This window comes from Puntigrus tetrazona, chromosome 20 (genome assembly GCF_018831695.1).
Source record: "Puntigrus tetrazona isolate hp1 chromosome 20, ASM1883169v1, whole genome shotgun sequence".
NCBI classification, from domain to species: Eukaryota; Metazoa; Chordata; class Actinopteri; order Cypriniformes; family Cyprinidae; genus Puntigrus; species Puntigrus tetrazona.
In genome coordinates this window covers 22,803,976-22,821,786 of record NC_056718.1, presented here as the reverse complement: position 1 = coordinate 22,821,786, position 17,811 = coordinate 22,803,976, and the positions used below count along the sequence as shown (strand labels likewise).

The 17,811-nt window shown below is 36.7% G+C and overlaps 1 protein-coding gene across 5 annotated transcripts in view; it reads right to left on the bottom strand.

The window, feature by feature from the left end:
• Positions 1-14,628, bottom strand: part of efr3bb (EFR3 homolog Bb (S. cerevisiae)) — a 32,288-nt gene extending 17,660 nt beyond the window's left edge. Inside the window, exons 1-7 of one of the 5 annotated variants that reach the window (XM_043219708.1) lie at positions 14,471-14,628; positions 13,883-14,043; positions 12,078-12,228; positions 3,383-3,459; positions 2,470-2,597; positions 2,209-2,359; positions 166-287 (exon numbers count right to left, since the gene is read on the bottom strand). In XM_043219708.1, the coding sequence (XP_043075643.1) occupies positions 166-287; positions 2,209-2,359; positions 2,470-2,597; positions 3,383-3,459; positions 12,078-12,156 (557 nt within the window). In that variant the 5' untranslated portion in view covers positions 12,157-12,228; positions 13,883-14,043; positions 14,471-14,628. Of the gene's footprint in view, positions 1-165; positions 288-2,208; positions 2,360-2,469; positions 2,598-3,382; positions 3,460-9,048; positions 9,086-9,241; positions 9,514-12,077; positions 12,229-12,343; positions 12,593-13,882; positions 14,044-14,470 lie in introns of those variants that run through there. The other 4 variants (XM_043219711.1, XM_043219709.1, XM_043219712.1 and 1 more) reach the window with 4 other exon arrangements.
• Positions 14,629-17,811: the final 3,183 nt, after the last annotated feature.

The following is a 17,811-nucleotide window of genomic DNA, read 5'->3' as shown; positions in this document are numbered from 1 at the left end:
ACATAAAGCGTGATTTGTTTGTTGATGTTTATTTTATGTTAAAACTAGTAGCAAAAAATAAGCGATGATCGCACTCCATGAAAAAGAATTTTTCGAATACATCTACAGTTACTCCCCTACTAAGTGTCTGTACGCTGCCAGATTTGTGCACGTGCGTTTGCTCACTTAGTCCGTATGTCGGGGTCCTCATAGTTGGAATGGCACATCTCGCTAAACCGCGACACAAAGAAATCGTAACTGCGATGATATGAAGGGGTGTCCTCCTCGATGTTAGCAAACTTCACAAACTGTAAAACAAGAGCAATTCAATAGAAATAAATAAATGAAATAACTAGACAAACCAAAGCCAAATCAGGTTAAAAACCCATTTCCTCGAAAACACTGCAAATGCTGCTCCAGCCAGTGGGTGATTATGTCATGGTATTATCAAAAGATTAAATGCTAATGTGATGTTGTTTTGTTCATTAACCCCAATTGACAGCACTTTCACCTCATCATCATTAGACATTAAAAGCTTTTCTGACACCTAAAAAACAATAATAGTAAATATGTAGAGAAAGTGGGGTCCATTTTTATATCCCTCTTCCTCATTACACTACATACTATTGTGACTTTTGTTTTGAATATCAAAGTGGTTATATTTCTTTTAGTTTCTTATAAAGTTCATTTAGAAATAATAGATTCATGTTTTTTTTTTTTTAAGTTGCCGACAACGAGTTGAATGCATGTTTGATGAATATATAGAAAACAATAAAGAATGCAAGCGAGATGCGGCAACAATCTCCAGTCTGGAGCGAGTGACAAAAATTAAACTAAACTCATCATATAGACTAGTTGGCTCAAATGCATGAGAAATATAATTGAAGTGTAACTGAAATATATTGAAGGCTAGTAGTATGCCTTATTTTATTTTTATTTTTTTATTTTATTTTTTTACTGTAAACCTCTCATCAAACCTTACAATATTAAATTGTCAGTGTTTTATGTTTGTAATACATTTGGGAGACAGAAACATTTTATTAAGCCATTTAATTGTAATACAGGAAAACAAAGTATGTCCTTGATTACTGTTATAATTATGAAGGGGTCCTTAAAATTGTTTTTTTGCCTGTAAAGGGTCCCTGGCCACAAAAAGTTTGAGAAACCCTGCTGTAGAGGAACAGGCTTCATGGGAATTATTAAACCAATAACGTTAATACATTATTTTAAGATTAGGACAGGTGCATTAGAATGTTTGGAAATAGTTGGAAATGTTATTAAACTCATACATTATATATTCACAAATAATTTCACAGATTCAAATATCTGTATGCATATTAATGTTTCAATGTACATGAACTACTAATCTGTTACATAAAGCCCTCCCGAACTTGTTTCAGACTAAAAATGAACCTAATCTTTTATGATTTGACAGGTTTAGCTTATTTATAGATTTTTGCTATTTTAGATCAAGATCACCAAGGTCATGAATAAAATAAAAATAAAATGCCTTAATATAGAAATGGAAGACAACTGATGAACGAGACCCTGTCAACTAGATGATTTAATGACTCATTTTAAACCAGTGCCTGCATATCAAATCTGTAATCAATGAATAATTGCATCGCAAACTCTGGACCTACATTTCCTTCCTATTATGCAATTTGGCTTTTGCAGAACCTGATGAACCTTCAGAGAACAGATGTGGGTGCAGTCATGAGTAACGCTTCTCTGTCCTCGCATTTCCAGGTAAATAAGGTCATTGTGATACACCACTGAGAAATAAATCGGTTTAAAAAGGGGTTTTTATATGTGACTGATATCTGCAGCATGCAGTAGCTGTGGTTCTGGATTATACAGAAAAAAATAAAATGCGTTAGCCACTCTCAGTTTAAGCATTGCATTTTATACGTTTGATGTGAGTGCATGTTCAACGCCCTAGATTACTCATTTTGATCTATAATTGAGTTTGATTCTGTTTCCATGTCCTGATTGCATCTAGATGGATGCAGCGTGTGTGCTTGTTAGTTGCTCGTCTGCAAAGTTCTTCAGCAAATGTTCTTTATAAAACAAACCTGCATTGGCACATTAAACGTGCCAAATCAGACACTTTTTTAGAATGTGACAAAAAAAAGTGGCGATTTATTTGATTGTTACAAACAAATTTTACAATTTGTGTCCTATTCCATCCATTTGTGATTATTGGATAAAGATTTTTTGAATACATACCGAGTTTGTTCCCAGGATTTGCAGGTTGGGTTTGTCGGCCTCCAGGAGTTTTCTCACCATCTTTAGAAAACTCTCCACGAACAGGTTGATGCTCTGACAGTGACAGGCCATTAGCAGCTGGTCGAGGGCTTCCATTGCAATACACACATACCTGAAGAGACAAACACACCCTGAATATGGGCAGTAGGAACACGAGAAAGAAAAACATGTGCATTACAAAGTTGGGTATATCAGATCATGGCTTGTTATGAGTTTCAGTACCCATAACGGTGTCTAGCTACGTCACGAGACAATCTCTCAGACAGGTAGGCCCCGATTCGGTCCAATTTCTCTGGAGCTGACAGGGCATAAAAAGTCAGCTTCTCCATGTTGGCCTTTACCAACCCATCCTAGACACACACACACACACACACACACACACACACAGAGAGAACGCATCAATGTCATTGACACAGCACAGGGCAAGAAGTACATGTTTCAATCTGTAAAAGTGCGATATCATTCAAGAGTAATATTGCTCACAGCTGGTGACCTAAAGCAACAGTAACTTGAAGTAAAGACAGTGAAGTTGTTACTAAAGTAAAGTGTTACTTCGATAGCTGCAGCACTTTAAAAGGCATGAATACAAATGTATCTTCTCTAAAAAGGTCTAATATGGAAGGGACTGTCATCTTGCTAAGCTCATCTGCTCAGTTGTTCTCCTTATTCATTTGCATCACAGCTAAAATCATGGTAGATAAACTTTGAATTAAAAAAGTTATCTTAAAAGAAGGAAGTCTGTAGGAGTTCTGCTGTAGCTGGAGAATCATTATACTAATGTTCAAAGCCAATTTACTAAACTACTACAGTCTGCTATCGGTCTCAAAAATATATACTTAAGAAAGCATTTCAGATATCTCAGCTTTCAGGTAGATAGTTTTTGAGAAAATAACATGAAACGGCGTTGAACTCTGTCTCAGCAAAGACTGCGAGTAGCTTGCATCCTCGAACACCTGCTTAGGTAATTGCCTCTTACAGACTAATGCACTTTCTTTTAAGTGCCCTCAAAAAGCAAGCATTCGCCAAGAACATAATTGCAATTGCAAATAAGCGGTTTGAGAAGCAAGCGAGGGCTATTTGACTGTAAATAGACTCTCTGTGATGGATGGAGTTGAGAGAGAGGGAATGCTATCACCTCTGGGTCTTCAGGGAAGATGTTGTCCACCAGTCTCTTGTAGCGCGGCCTCAGCGCTCCGCAACAACCACACACCCCTGCAAAGAGAGAAAAATCAAGAGCAAATGTGGTTAAGGATTCATTTCTGTAAGCGAAGTGTCATTGATTTTAGGAAGACAGCTGATTTCCGCCCACAAATGGCATCATAAAAAGGGTTCTGGGCTGCCATCAACGCCAGCAATCTCAAGACACTGACAAAGTGTCATATTCCTCACGAACCTGTCATCTTATAAACATAACATTTCTTGAAATGGGAGCCGACCCTTCTGTAATCTATAAATGTTATTGACCAAGACAATATTTGAGTCATTTTTAGCTCATAATATCCACTCTTCCAGAAATAGAGGCTATGACCTTGGATTATTAGTTTAGCGTGACAACAAGGAGGGCAAAACAAGAGAACGTCAAGCCATTAGTGGAAATTAGAGCAACGTTCACAAGGCAATGTGTGGGCTTGTGGACAGACCTTCATGCAGGTCAGAAACGATACAAGCTGCATCTGTCATACACGGACAACCTTCAAGAAAATCACGCAACATATAACACATCAGCTGACATCTGCTGCCAATATGCAGAGGGAAATCTGTGATCCGATTGGCCTACGCATCTCAGCAGTGATGAGTCACACGTGTCCCAGTGAACAGTGTGATGGCGAAACAATGAACTTCTAGAGGCAAGTGTAACTTCTTCCACAGTACTGACTGAAAACTAAGATAAAATCCTTTTCTAAAGTCACAAAACAGACTTCATGGAGATCTGGCTCATGTTGAGAACAGAAAGACCTTAATCTCTAAATGACGTCAGCGAAGGGAAAATCTTTCGATCTGTGAATACTTTTTCTGATCTGTTCCGCTGAAATGGTTGTTAGAGGAAAAAGAGCCAAGGCGCCTCTATTTTTAGCATCTGCTCCATTTTGACTTCAAAGAGAAGCTTTACCCTGCTGAACTTGTCTATTGCCTTCAATGTCCTGGTTTATGTTGAATGAAATAACCCATTAATGAAGGCAATAGACAGAGAGGGTCACATATTATTACTTAATATTCAAATTATATGCAATACAGGACAATAAATGCAGTATTTATTCAACCTTCGCCATTTTTTAAATGTTACCAGAGTAAAAGACTGCAAATAAATGACTCAAAACATTATATTTTTTCTCAAACAAACCTATAATATAACTTTAGAAGACTTGGAACATGGTGCAATTATAAGTAACACATATCACCAGTACAATCACCAAGGCAGAATTTAAGTCATTTGTAAATCATTTGTAAAATTATAAACGACTAATCACTTAAATTCTAATTTATTGCATGCTTGCTAAATAAATACATCAAGCCTTACTGACCCCTAACTTGTGAATGACATGAGACCAGAAAGTAACATTTCAGTTTGATCCACGCACCAAGGGGGTCAATTTTGACAAAAAAAAAAAAAAAAAAACTCCATATAAATATCCAGTGACTACTAAAATGTTGTTGCATCTGAAATAACATTCATTTGAGATATGTGATGTATGAGATGACTGGATGCTTTGACCAAAGAAAAATGACCAATGAATTTCGATAATTTCATGCAGCGCATAATGGTCATTTTTGAATGCAATGCTACTGGTCCAATTGGGTTCAATGATCTATGCTAAAAGTGCTATCGCCAGACCCAGAGATCTCCTGAATACATTTAAAAACAGGTAAAACTCAATTTATTAATTCTGGGTGAGTTGGAGAATGAGCTTATTTCCCAAAAAAAGTGTTCCTTTAACACTTTTGTGAACAATACAAGTACGAAAAGATATGAAGGTAAATAAATAAATAAATAAATAAATAAAGGACAGAATTTCCATTGCTTTAGCGTTTATAGGTTTTATGATAATGCTGATGCCACGTGAGTGAAGGAGAGCTGCTGCACTGCGCCGTGACTCTGTACCCACACGAACAGACAGAGATGGCACCGCACCGACAGCCAGTGCTACCACCCCCTCACAAACAGCTGTGTTTCCTTCTTGCTTCTCTCTCCTACTCATTAAATCTCCATCTAGCAGATAAAGACACAGAGAAATGGTCTTTGATGCAGAAAACTTTATTTTTGCATCTTTTTTTAATTTATTGTCTGAGGCTGGTTTGATGAAGCACATGCATTGTTATCCGTCACACCAATGAAATACACAAACGTTCACCTTTGTCGTGACAGGCACTTGCACACATGCTTGGCTAGTCAAGGCTGAGGCTGCTCTGTTTTCACTGAAACTAGATCGTATGGTGATCCGCCACATGACCAGCTCAACATCTTAAGTAAACACACAGGCACACTCTCTACATAGGAGTATAAAGCTACACAGCTGGCTCTTTCTTCACATAAAATTAAACCAATACACATGGTTTAGCCTATACTTCTGGGTTTTTTTTTTTGCACCTGTTGTTTAGTTTTTTTTTTACCGAACGCCACAATCTTGTGATTTTGCTGTATTTAAGAAATAAAATTAAACATCTAGGCTTAACATGGCATATTTTCTGCCAGCCTGTCATTGACTAAATGACAAAATACGCTGTTTGGGTAAAGACTTTTATTAAAGATAAACAGGAAACATCCCATTCTGAAAACGAATCCGTGCCTATAGTTAATCTAGTTGACTAACTAGCTTTCAGCACTTCATGTAGTCACTGGTGTTCCCTAGTTGGGTGTTTCCTGGCTACGTACCGTTTCTGCTTCCCTTCTCTTGTTGATGTCTGGCAGGTTTTCTTTCTTTTTTTTTTTCTTCACACTGACAAATGATGCATTTCACATACTGCACAGCGGAACACTACACTAACACCACTTATACTCTTATAGACAGGAGAATGGATGTCATTTATCAAGCGGTCTTTCTTCTGTAGCATACAAGACTATAGTAAGAGTTTAGCCACAGATGGAAAAGAGTGAACTCATAGTGTCCTTTTTTTTGCACCAGAATCTGTGATGCTGGCAGAACTGTCACCATCGATTAATCTGTGGCGTCAACAGGCCAACCAAACTGTGTCACAGGGGCAAAGCTGTGGGGGAAAATCAATACATCCGAACACATTCTCTACAGACTGATACTGAGAGTGAGAAGAAAATGCTTATTAAAAACAGACAGACGGAAGGAGATTAGAGAGAGAGAGAGGTAGGGAAGGAAGGAAGGAGACGATGCTAATGACGGTCACTCAAACAGCGGGAAGCACCTCCAACTGTTTCCTCCATCAGAAACAAATCTGCTCCTGTTTCTCATGCCGCATGGCTTCGGGCAAAAGCATACATGCACCATCCTTCACCCAAATAAGTTGGCTTTTAAGGCAAAAGACAAATGTATAGATCCAATGACTTTAAAAGCATCTAACTGCTGGGGCTGATAATATAATCTCGAAACTGATCAGTTCAGGCATCATGTTCATGAACTAATCTTGATTTATCAAAATGTCAGACTTTCAGCATGTCATATACATATACATATATATATATATATATATATATAATATATATATATCAATAACAATAATAATAACCAAAGCCGATATTGCTTTTCTGCAACACCTGCCAACATCAAGTACAGAAATGAGCAGTTGTAAAGCACCTGAAATAGAAGAAAAAAAAAATAAATAGTATGAATTGCAGATTTATAATAATATGTATTGTTACATTGTTTGGTCTTGTTTCAAGGCCAGCTCTGAACTAATCCAAAAAGTAAAAGCTTTACAACAATCTATGTAAGACATTAAAATATTAAAATCACAAGTCAACGTTGTTAATGAGCCAAATAGCCTTCACTTTAGCTGTAATACAGAACAGCTATCAAAATATGATAGTATATGAGGATTAAACACACTGCTTTTCTAATCACACGTACACTCACAGACTGTCAGTCATCTGCAATCAGTGCCGCTCACAAGGCATTTTTAGAGTCTCAAGGCTGAATCCAGAAACCGCCTGCTTCCTCTCTCAGACACCTGCGTAAATTCACAACCGGCAAATATTTCCCAGCTGCAACCAAGCCTTGATTATGTAGAGAAGGTTCCTTTATTACAGAAGAAGAACGTGTTCACTGAGATTACTCTGGGTACGTTTCAAATTCTCACCAGAGCCCTATGACAAAGCGCACTTTAGAGGGTATTCGCCTGTTGCAACCCAAAATTCTGGGATTACAAATCATAAGAACTGTGTTTGCTCAGCCCTACTTAGGCACTGCAAACAACCTAAGATAGATAAAAAGACATTGCATTTTGAGAGCAGAACATAGCGTGAATCATCTGGCGCTGGCCCTAACAATAAATCATTGTGTGAATGACCCTAATAATCAGTTGTTTCTACATTTTTGTCTACTATTTGTAGTGAAATCAAACCACGTGTGCAGAGGTACATCTGCACAAACACAAGGGCAAACAAACAGCAATGTGAATGGGTCAGCATTAGGAGATGCTGTCCTGCCCTTCAGTGATGTTATATAACACGCAGCTAGAGCCCACATTCTTCTATTTTTACATGCAAGGAGAGAGGGATGCCTCAGTAGACATCTTCAGTATACACACACACACACCTCTATGTGAAACCATTAGAGACAAAAATCACATGATTCCAAATGTCAGAGTCCAACAATACGATGAAAAATGATTCTATTTCTACGCTGATTATTAGATGAGATTAGACCGCCAGTGTAGTGAATAATATATACTTGTTATAAAAATCCATCCCAAGTGTTGGAGAGAGCTAAATTGTAATTTCTTGGAAAATGGATGCAAAATATCTGTGGTAAAAAATGGAAGTTGCTGCAATCAGAATAGCAGTTAGCATTACAATATCTATATAAAAATATAATGCATTATAACAAAAAATAACATAACGGCCCCGTTTCAAAGACATAGCTTAGACTAAGTCAGGAATAGGCCATAGTTCAATTAGGACATTTAAGAAATTTTTATAAACACGCCTAGAATAAACCATTACTGGGGTGCATCCCCAGACAAAACAAAGGCGGTAATATATTTTAAGATTATTCCTTGCAAGTTTAAGTTGAAACAGCTAAGGCTAATGTTTAATCCTTGTCTGTGAAACTGGGGGAAAAGAGAGAGATCTTAAAAAGGTTTTTCTGAAACTACTTCCTCAATGTTTTGACGTCTCGGATACAATTATTTTTGTGAAACCGGAAACATTCTATGCATTTCCTGAAAAGCTGCTTTGCGTTATTGCAAGTGTCAAATATCCTACTGAAAATGGTTTAAACTATGACTAGGTTTTAGTGCAAAAGCGTTAGGGGAAAAATAAATCATTACAAGATTTTCAACTCAAGAAATCTCCCGAGCTATAAAAGAGCGAGAGTGAGTTGGAAATCAGAGTTTAAGCAATACTGACTATCTCTGATTACATTAATCAGTTCTCTTGTGACATGATCAGCTGACATGCCATGCTAGCTTGTCATCACAAGGTGAATTGTGTCCCGATCGATAAACATCCAGTCGTAATGTGATCTGTTAACACCACAATCAGTAAACACTGAAGGGTCATCAAATATGCACAATGTTCTGTATCATCAATGACTTATCAGCTAAACTCTCCAAGACGAACCAGCAGATCAAACAAACACTCACTTAGAAAACTTAACAACATAAGAAACCTACCATAAAGCAATCTCATGACAGCGGCTGTTTTGGTAGCATTAACTCTTTGGTTACTCTTTGGATACCTAATGTGCTAAACAGAAGTCATGCCTGAGTGCTCAAGGAATGCAGTCAGGGAAGATTCTGGTTTCCGTTTATTACGCACAAACCCCTGCAAAACACACACACACACACACACAAGCTCAGCGCTTACCATACATTGCTCTTGATGTCAGTGAAGCTGCTCTCTCTTCTCAGTCCTTCCCTGCAGCGTCTTAGATGCAGCTGCAGAGAGATTTTTAGAGACACTCAGCCTACACGCTCACACACATGCGGTCTGTCGCTCTGACGGCTGGAAGTGATGCGGTACAAAACGGGAGCGATCACACATGCTAGTGGACAGTGATGGGGAAGCTATGCTGGTGGGATGACCTTGGCTATTGCGCCAGCCTGCACATGCAGGTCTCAAAAGAATAACGCTCATTTTGCACGCACGAGTGTACACCTTCTGCTCACCAATCACCACTCAAAGAGGGAGGGGCTAGAGAGAGAGAGGGATGTGCTCATTCATTCCCGGCAGAAGCTCCTCCCACTTTCTTAGATTCTCAACATCTCTCTTTCTCTGGTTGTGTTCAGAATCAAATACTAGTGTACTGCGTATACAATGCATACTGATGATTTTTAAGACACAAAACTAATGGGAAAATTAGAAATCTATATATTAAGAAACCTCATTACGATGTCTTGAAAGTAAAAAAAGCTGCATTTCCTGTCTAGTCAGTATTGTCATCTATTTCTGAAAATACTGAAAAAAAGCTGTGGTTGTGTTTTTGAAAGAAGTCACTGAGGCTGCATCAATAAATTTATCAAAAATAAAGTAAATGTATAGTTATATTGTGAAATATTTTGAACATACATAAAAATGTAATTCATTTCTGTAATTGTTATATTATTATATTATATATGATTTATATATTATACGATTATATGATGATGTGTTTCTCAAGAAACATTTTTTAGCAGTGACAGTAAAAAGTCAATATAATGAATTTATATAAATCACAAGTTGTTTGAATATTCAATGAGATCCATATCAACGTAAAAGAAATGATAACACCTTTTGAAGCCAATTCGGCCATTTCAAAAGTGCAAGTGTGGTCAAAAAAATAGCAGAGGTCAGAAAAGGCTTTTTCACCAGTTCCTCCTTTGAAGCTCTACAATATTTATTTAGAAAGCAATTAAATTCCTACATGACCCTGGAGTTTGTCTTAAGACAGTAGTAAATTCAGCCAAGAGAAAAATACTGTAATTTCCCAATCAGATAGGAATTAAATCCCCAACTACTACCTATAAAAACTGAAATTACATTATATCCTCCTGAGAATTAATTACCGCCAGAATAGTGCTTTAGAGCAGTATGTTAGTATGCTACTCCAAACATAGACATTGTCTTTCTTTTTCAGACATGGTTTTTCTCATGCAATCCATCATTCTCCTCCTACACTCTCTCTCACATATACATATACATATACATACATATATATATATATACATACATATACATACATATACATATATATATATATATATATACATATATACATATATACATATATATATATATATATATATATATATATATATATATACATATATATATATATATATATACATATATACATATATATATATATATATATATATATATATATATATATATATATATATATATATATACATATATATATATATATATATATATATATATATATATATATATATATATATATATATATATATATATATATATATATATATATATATATATATGCTGCTGAAAAACATGCAAATGTGTAGGCTTTCACACATGCTAAAATTCCTGCTGGAAGTGGCACTATGCAAGAGATAAGTAATACCACAGTAAACAATGACAGACATCATGTTATTATATCTTAAAATAAATAAAGCTAAAAAAATATAATAGATAAGAAACAAACCAGCACTGTAAAAGTAAAAATAATAATGTTTGAGTACTTAATGATTAAAACTGAAATAAATGTGTGTGTGTGTATATATATATATATATATATATATACACACATACATACCACAAAAAATTAAAAGTACAAAAATAAAATTGTTAAAACCTAAATTAACAGTTAAATGATAATTGAAAATATACAATAAAAAGTTAATTCAAAATGCTAACATTTGGCATATTATTATTATTATCATCAATAACAATAAATAATAATAATAATAATAATAATAAACTAAATACTGTAATAATAAGTAACAAAACAAAGTCAAAAATGAAACCCTGAATCAACCCTGATAAAAAAAAAAAAGCAATGTTTTTGAATGTCATAGAAAATCTGACATTTTGGCAAATGTCAAACAAACAAAAAAGAGAAAACACTCAGTTGACAGCAGTTGTAGTGGAGCTGAAGCAATTGTGTATGCACATATTTTTATCAGACCTTTAATCAAAAATATGACATTATCCTGTCAGAATGGTCAAATCTAGAAAAGATATTAAATCCACTAACAGCCGAGTGACATTTACACAGGAATTTGGTTTGGCTAATTAGCAACTAAACATGCTTAATTAAAACCATCCAGAGCACAGATGCCAAATGTCAGTCACAGATGGGGTTTCCATGACGACGCAATAAATACATCTGTCATGATTTCAGCATCCAGGTACCTCAGTGCCGTAATCAATCAAGGAACATCATTAGAGAGATCTTTTAACTTACAGCCAGTAAAAACTCTACTCAGAATACCCTGGCAACCATCTAGCAATGACCCAGAACATCTGCGGAGCGCCACCCCGTCAAACACCCACAACATTCTTGAATAATTAAATATTTTGATCAAATGAATCAAGTTGGAAATTCTTCACAAAGCATATACTTTGAACAAGTACTTCAAAAGTGTGCAATGGCATTATTGTAAAGTTGCATCATGAGCACAGTACCATTCAAGAGAGTGAATCTGACACTGTGAGAAGAATACATCAGTATGCTGGCAGAGACAGGACCTCTTACCACGACTCGGGCGGTGATCCAGCAGGGTACGACAGTCCAGTGCCAACCTCCGAGTGGCAACAGGTTCAGGGACAGCCATTGGTCTAAGAACACCAGCTCCAACACTCACAGACAACTCTTAAAAGTCACCAAAATACCGTCCTTTGGTTATCTAAACAAACCCATGAATGAAAACAATCAGTGTAAAAGCAGCCTGCTCTCTTGCAACTCACGTAATCCTCTAATGTGCTAAAATACAGGCAAATGAGCAAACGACGAGCATTCACCTCAATTACAAATTCTCTGAAAAACCCTAACCCATCAAACACTACAGGAATTGCTGAAATAGTGCTATCAAATGCTTCGAAAGCCTCCGTTTTCAATCGAGCGAACAAAAAGTCTCCTGTAAAGTGTGTTCTCAGATTTGAAGGTCCCTCTTTTTAAAAGTTAATCACAGGGTCTTTTGCAGGCTGTTCAGCTCATGGCATCCCTTCAGCTCTGGGCAGATTTCTGTGTCTTGCCACTGACAGCGTCTCCTCGGTCCGACAAACTCCCACACTCTCTTTCTCTCTAGAGTTTACTGGGACAATGACGGAGGAGGAATAGTGGAACTCATTGTGTTAGTGAGATGTTTGTTAATGAGAGAGAGAGAAAAAGAGAGAGAGAGAGAGAGAGAGAGAGAGATGCCAAGCAGCCAAATGCAAGGGCTGTCCTTGCAAACCGTAGGCCCAAAAGGAATCTGTGCCCACAGAATCCAGCAAAAAAATTAATAATGGAATAAATCAATAGCACAGCATTCAAAATCTGCACAGAAAGAAAAATGACGTTTGCAGATTTTATTTAGGCCTGACTATAAGAGACATATTATAAAAAAAAAAAATATTGACTGAAGCAGCAGCAGCAGCTCTTTTCTCGTGCATTGTGTTGTCCATCCTGTTCGTTAAAAAGAAAAAGAAAAAACTAAACAAAACAGGGAATCGGTTATATCCATCGGTTGTTGATTGGATGGAGGCAAATCTGAAGGCGAGCTCAGAAGTGAAAGGGTTCACATAAAGGCAAATTAAAGAAATTTTGTGCGGAAAAAAAAGTCAGGCGACGTATAAACCACAGCCCACAACTAACTCACTTTCGAACCAAGCAGCTTTCCGTTGGTCAGCATAACAAGCTTGCTTGATTAATGATTCGTTCAAAATTCCCCTTTGCAGACTCCTACTGAAATGACTAAATTCAGCCTTGTAAAATTACAGAAAACTTGACGATCTTAAAACCATCACCAGAAAACCATTTTACCAGAAGACTGATTGATGAATGATTACTTCAAAACAATGCGAAGCTATTAAATGCTAATGAAAAATTATAAAGACATCCATATGCGTGTATAAACGTCATAGTGAGACATGTTAAGAAACATTCAATTTCATACTGACTTTAAAAGATCTGCTAAAACTTAGACGTTGTGGAGTTTATGCATCGACGATTTAAAGCGGTGGCTGAGAAACTGTCCATAATTGCTTTTATCGGACACACTGACGTGGACAGTTAAACAAATCACACAACCTACTCTGCATGCCAGCCAGCTAAGCTTTTATACCTTCAGTTTCTCCAACAGCACAGACCAGGACTAGTATTCAAACTAAAAACACTTTCATTTTAATTTACTATTGTTACCAGTTTTGAATATATTTGAATGTAGCTACTAGATTACTAGTATTTTTGCAGCAGCAATTCGTTACACGTTATTCGATAAATAAAAATATATAGCCAAAAAAAAAAAATACATGTATGTACTTCACATAAACTGGACCCTAAATAATGTAGAAACATACCTGTCATGATGGCTTTTTACGCCAGATGTCGCTCTTGCACTCAATCGGATACTACGGAGCACCGGCGTCCAGCGGTCCAACGCTGGACTTCACGCCGAACTAGGACGCTCTTTCCCGCTCACTCACAGTAGGAAAGCCGCAGGATGGTGTGGGGCCTACCGCTGGAACACATAGGTGAGATTCAAAACAGAACCCGCTGCGCTTGGGCGATGCTTACATTTACAGGCACAACTAACAAAAATGTTTCCCGTTTCGTGGGTTTCGGATAGGTTTGTTTAGAAAAACAAACACAGTTTTTTTCTGTTTCCTTCAAGTCAGTTGGGTTACTGTGAGCGATTTCTAACAGAAAACACAAATGTAAACATTTCAGTAAATATTCGCGTTTAACCCCCTTTTAATTTATTTTAAAAACTGATGTATTGACATACAAATAATCTGAGGCTTCTCTTTAAAAATTAACGTTACCGGTCTAGACAGGGTGTGTGATATTTACAGTTATTACTAAAACAATTGTCCGAACGTGCTCTTTTGATATGTTAACACTATCGTAACCATGCAGAACGTCGCTTCGTAATTTAATTTCCTCACCGCTTGTTTTCAGCTGCATAGTCTGGTAAATTGTGCTCTCATGCTCCGTCAGCGAGCCAAAATAAACATGATAACTGACTCGTGCTCACTCACTACTTCTTCTGTGAGTGACGGTCCCTCCACACACACAGTGATTCAGACTCACACACTTCCTCTGAGATCCTGCTGCAGAGAGGAACTCGACATTTCCACACGACTTTATCGAGCGTTTAGCGTCAGTATGTCATTTTAATAAATAACCATAACAATGCGAATTAATATTAATAGATTGTCACTTTAGATTAATTAATGTGTCCGCAATATTTTTTGATAAATTATGAAGATGGTGATAATAATTATTATTGTTTTGATTTAAGGATAAAACAAAATGAAAGGCTTTTGTATATGTGTGGTCTTTCTTTTTATTTGTTTTTATTTAACTTTACTATTATGTTTTGCAATGTTTCATTAAAAAAATTTATAAAAATCAAGTGATTCGCATTGTGCCCACCGTTCCGAATCAATGGAATCATAATTCGAGAACCGCTTAAGTAACCGATCTGAATCAAATGATTCCCGAGATCCCAGAGAAGACCAATGTGAATCAAATGATTCCCGAGACCCCACAGAAGACAAATGTGAATCAAATGATTCCCGAGACCCCAGAGAAGACCAATTCTGAATCAAATGATTCCCGAGGCCCCACAGAAGACCAATGTGAATCAAACGATTCCCGAGTCCCCAAAGAAGACAAATGTGAATCAAGTGATTCCCGAGACCTCAACAGAAGACCAGTCTGAATCAAACGATTCCCGAGACCCCAAAGAAGACCAATCTGAATCAAATGATTCCCGAGACCCCACAGAAGATCAATGTGAATCAAATGATTCCCGAGACCTCAACAGAAGACCAGTCTGAATCAAATGATTTCCGATACCCCACAGAAGACCAGTCTGAATCAAATGATTTGTTTTCCAAAGTTCTAATTGGAATAAAATGACTCGCGATCAGCATTCCGTATTCCCAATCTGAATAATTATCTGTGTCGTGTTTGGATCATTTGGATTAGATTAGCACTTCAGAGAAAATCCATTTACAAAATGATTCACACACCCTCTAAAGTTCCATCTAAATCAAATGATTTACAATACACACTCGCAATCAATATTTTGCAATAAGCGCTCTGAAGTAGCCAACTGATTTGAATCAAATAATTCACGAACTGCACCAAAATCCTGATCTGAATCAATGGTTTTGCCCTCATTCTCTGAAGTTTTGATCTAAATCAAATGATTTGCAAACCTGCTCCGAAGTTCTGCTCTGTGCTCTACAGTCTCAGTCTAAATAAAGATTTGTGACATGAGAAGTCAGAATGAATCATATGGTTTAAATCAGGACTTTGGAGCGGGTTTCCAAATGTTTTCCCGAATTGAATGAATCACTAAGCCGCTCCCAAATTCTAATCTAAATCAAATGACTGATCTGGGCTTCACATGTCACAAATCATTATACAGGTCAGCACTACAGAGTGCGGAGCGTGAATAATTTGATTTAGATTAGAAATTGGTAGTGGGTTTGCAAGTCTATTTAACTTTGTTTTAACAAAATTAAAAAAAACAGCTAACCTATTGGTCTCTAGCACCAATGCTAAATTCTACTTTGTTTTAAAGCTGACATATTATGCCCCTTTCGCAACTGAGTATCTAAGTCTCTGGTGTCCTTAAAATGTGTCTGCGAAGTTTTAGCACAAAATACCCTACACATCATTTATTATATAAATATAATTTTATATTATGTCTACTTTGGATAGAAGCAGAAACAGAGCAGAAATTTTGGTGCCTGTTTCTTTAAATGCAAATGAGCTGCTGCTACACGCCCCCTTTCCAGAAAAGAGCTGTGCCATTAGTGCTAGTTCCTGCTAAAAACATCTGTTTTGGTTCTGATTATCATAATTATCCTGTTAAAATCATGCATTTATGACATATAAGTTTAAAATTCTGATATATGGTTTTGTGAGTGAATATATCCAAAGCACACAGATAGAAAGTGGATGTAATAAACTTACTAAATGTCTCATTCACACTCAGGTTTAGGTTAAAAACACTCAAGTTACAAAAACGGTTATGTCTGAAGGTAAACAGCTGGGAAACATCTCTGTGGCAGCAGCAATATATAGTAAATAAATCTTTAAATTCATTGTTCTCTTGTCTCGGCTGAGGCTAGGACTCTAAAAAGTGTTCGCGCACACTAAGACAGAAAAGTTTTGCTCAAACATTCGCCTTTGGCATTAGAACTGGTAACTGTTGTCGCTTGTCAAATCGAAATGATGGCACGGCATGTGGAAATTAACAGATTGAGGGGCAGTATTATTATAATGATATCCATTTGCAATGTCACTTGGGGCGAGATCGGACACGCTCATTTTTTCAGAAGCTTTCAGAAAAAAATCGTACTAAAACAAAGTTACTGGGTTATTCTTTTTCACATTTGCTTAGTTGTTTTGACTTATCATGAAAATCTATCATGCTATAATAAGGCTTCCATAGTAGGAAAATACTATGGAAGTCAATTGCGACCCAAAATGACTTTGTTGCATACTTTTTCAAAAAATGTTCTGCAGAACAAAGAAATTCATACAACTTTGGAACTACTCGAGGGTGAGTAAATGATGACAAAATTGAATTTTTTGGGGTGAACTATTCCTTTAAACTGAAGTCAACCAAAATTAATATAACATACATATTCACCTGTACTAGCTTGGATACATCATGTTTCTTCTTTTCAGGTTTTTTTAGCAGAGCTTATGCTCTCCTTCGCCTTAAATCACCCTCACCCAGTTTAACCTCTCTGCTCCTTAAATATATAAGCTTTTTTCTACTGTATATTCCCATCCATAGCATACCGTTCCACTGTGTCCAAGAATCATGAACTCAGTTCACATTCTTTAAGATGCCTAATGCTATCCCGCCATGTTATGTTTTTAGCACGCATGGTTAAAATCTGTGAAACACATCTCTGTCCTGTTTACGTATTATCTTCTCAGTTTACACTTCATGGCAGGGCAAGATCTACTACCGTTTAATAATTCATCACTTATGATGTTTCTTTTAAAAAGTCACAGTAGCATAAAATGGATCCTGCTTCCGTAAATGAAGCTGTTTTCGATCGATCAAACGTCTATTAGCAATAATAACGTGCATTGCTAGCCTATATCTTGCATAATGCATTTGGTGAGTTTGCCAAAACTCTTTTGGTTTGACCTCGTTGCGCGCAAGGAAAGTAACTTCTAAGTTTAACACACATGGGTTTTGGCCAGGATCAGAAATAGCGGTTTTGAAGCCTTAGCTGGGTGCCTGGCTGCA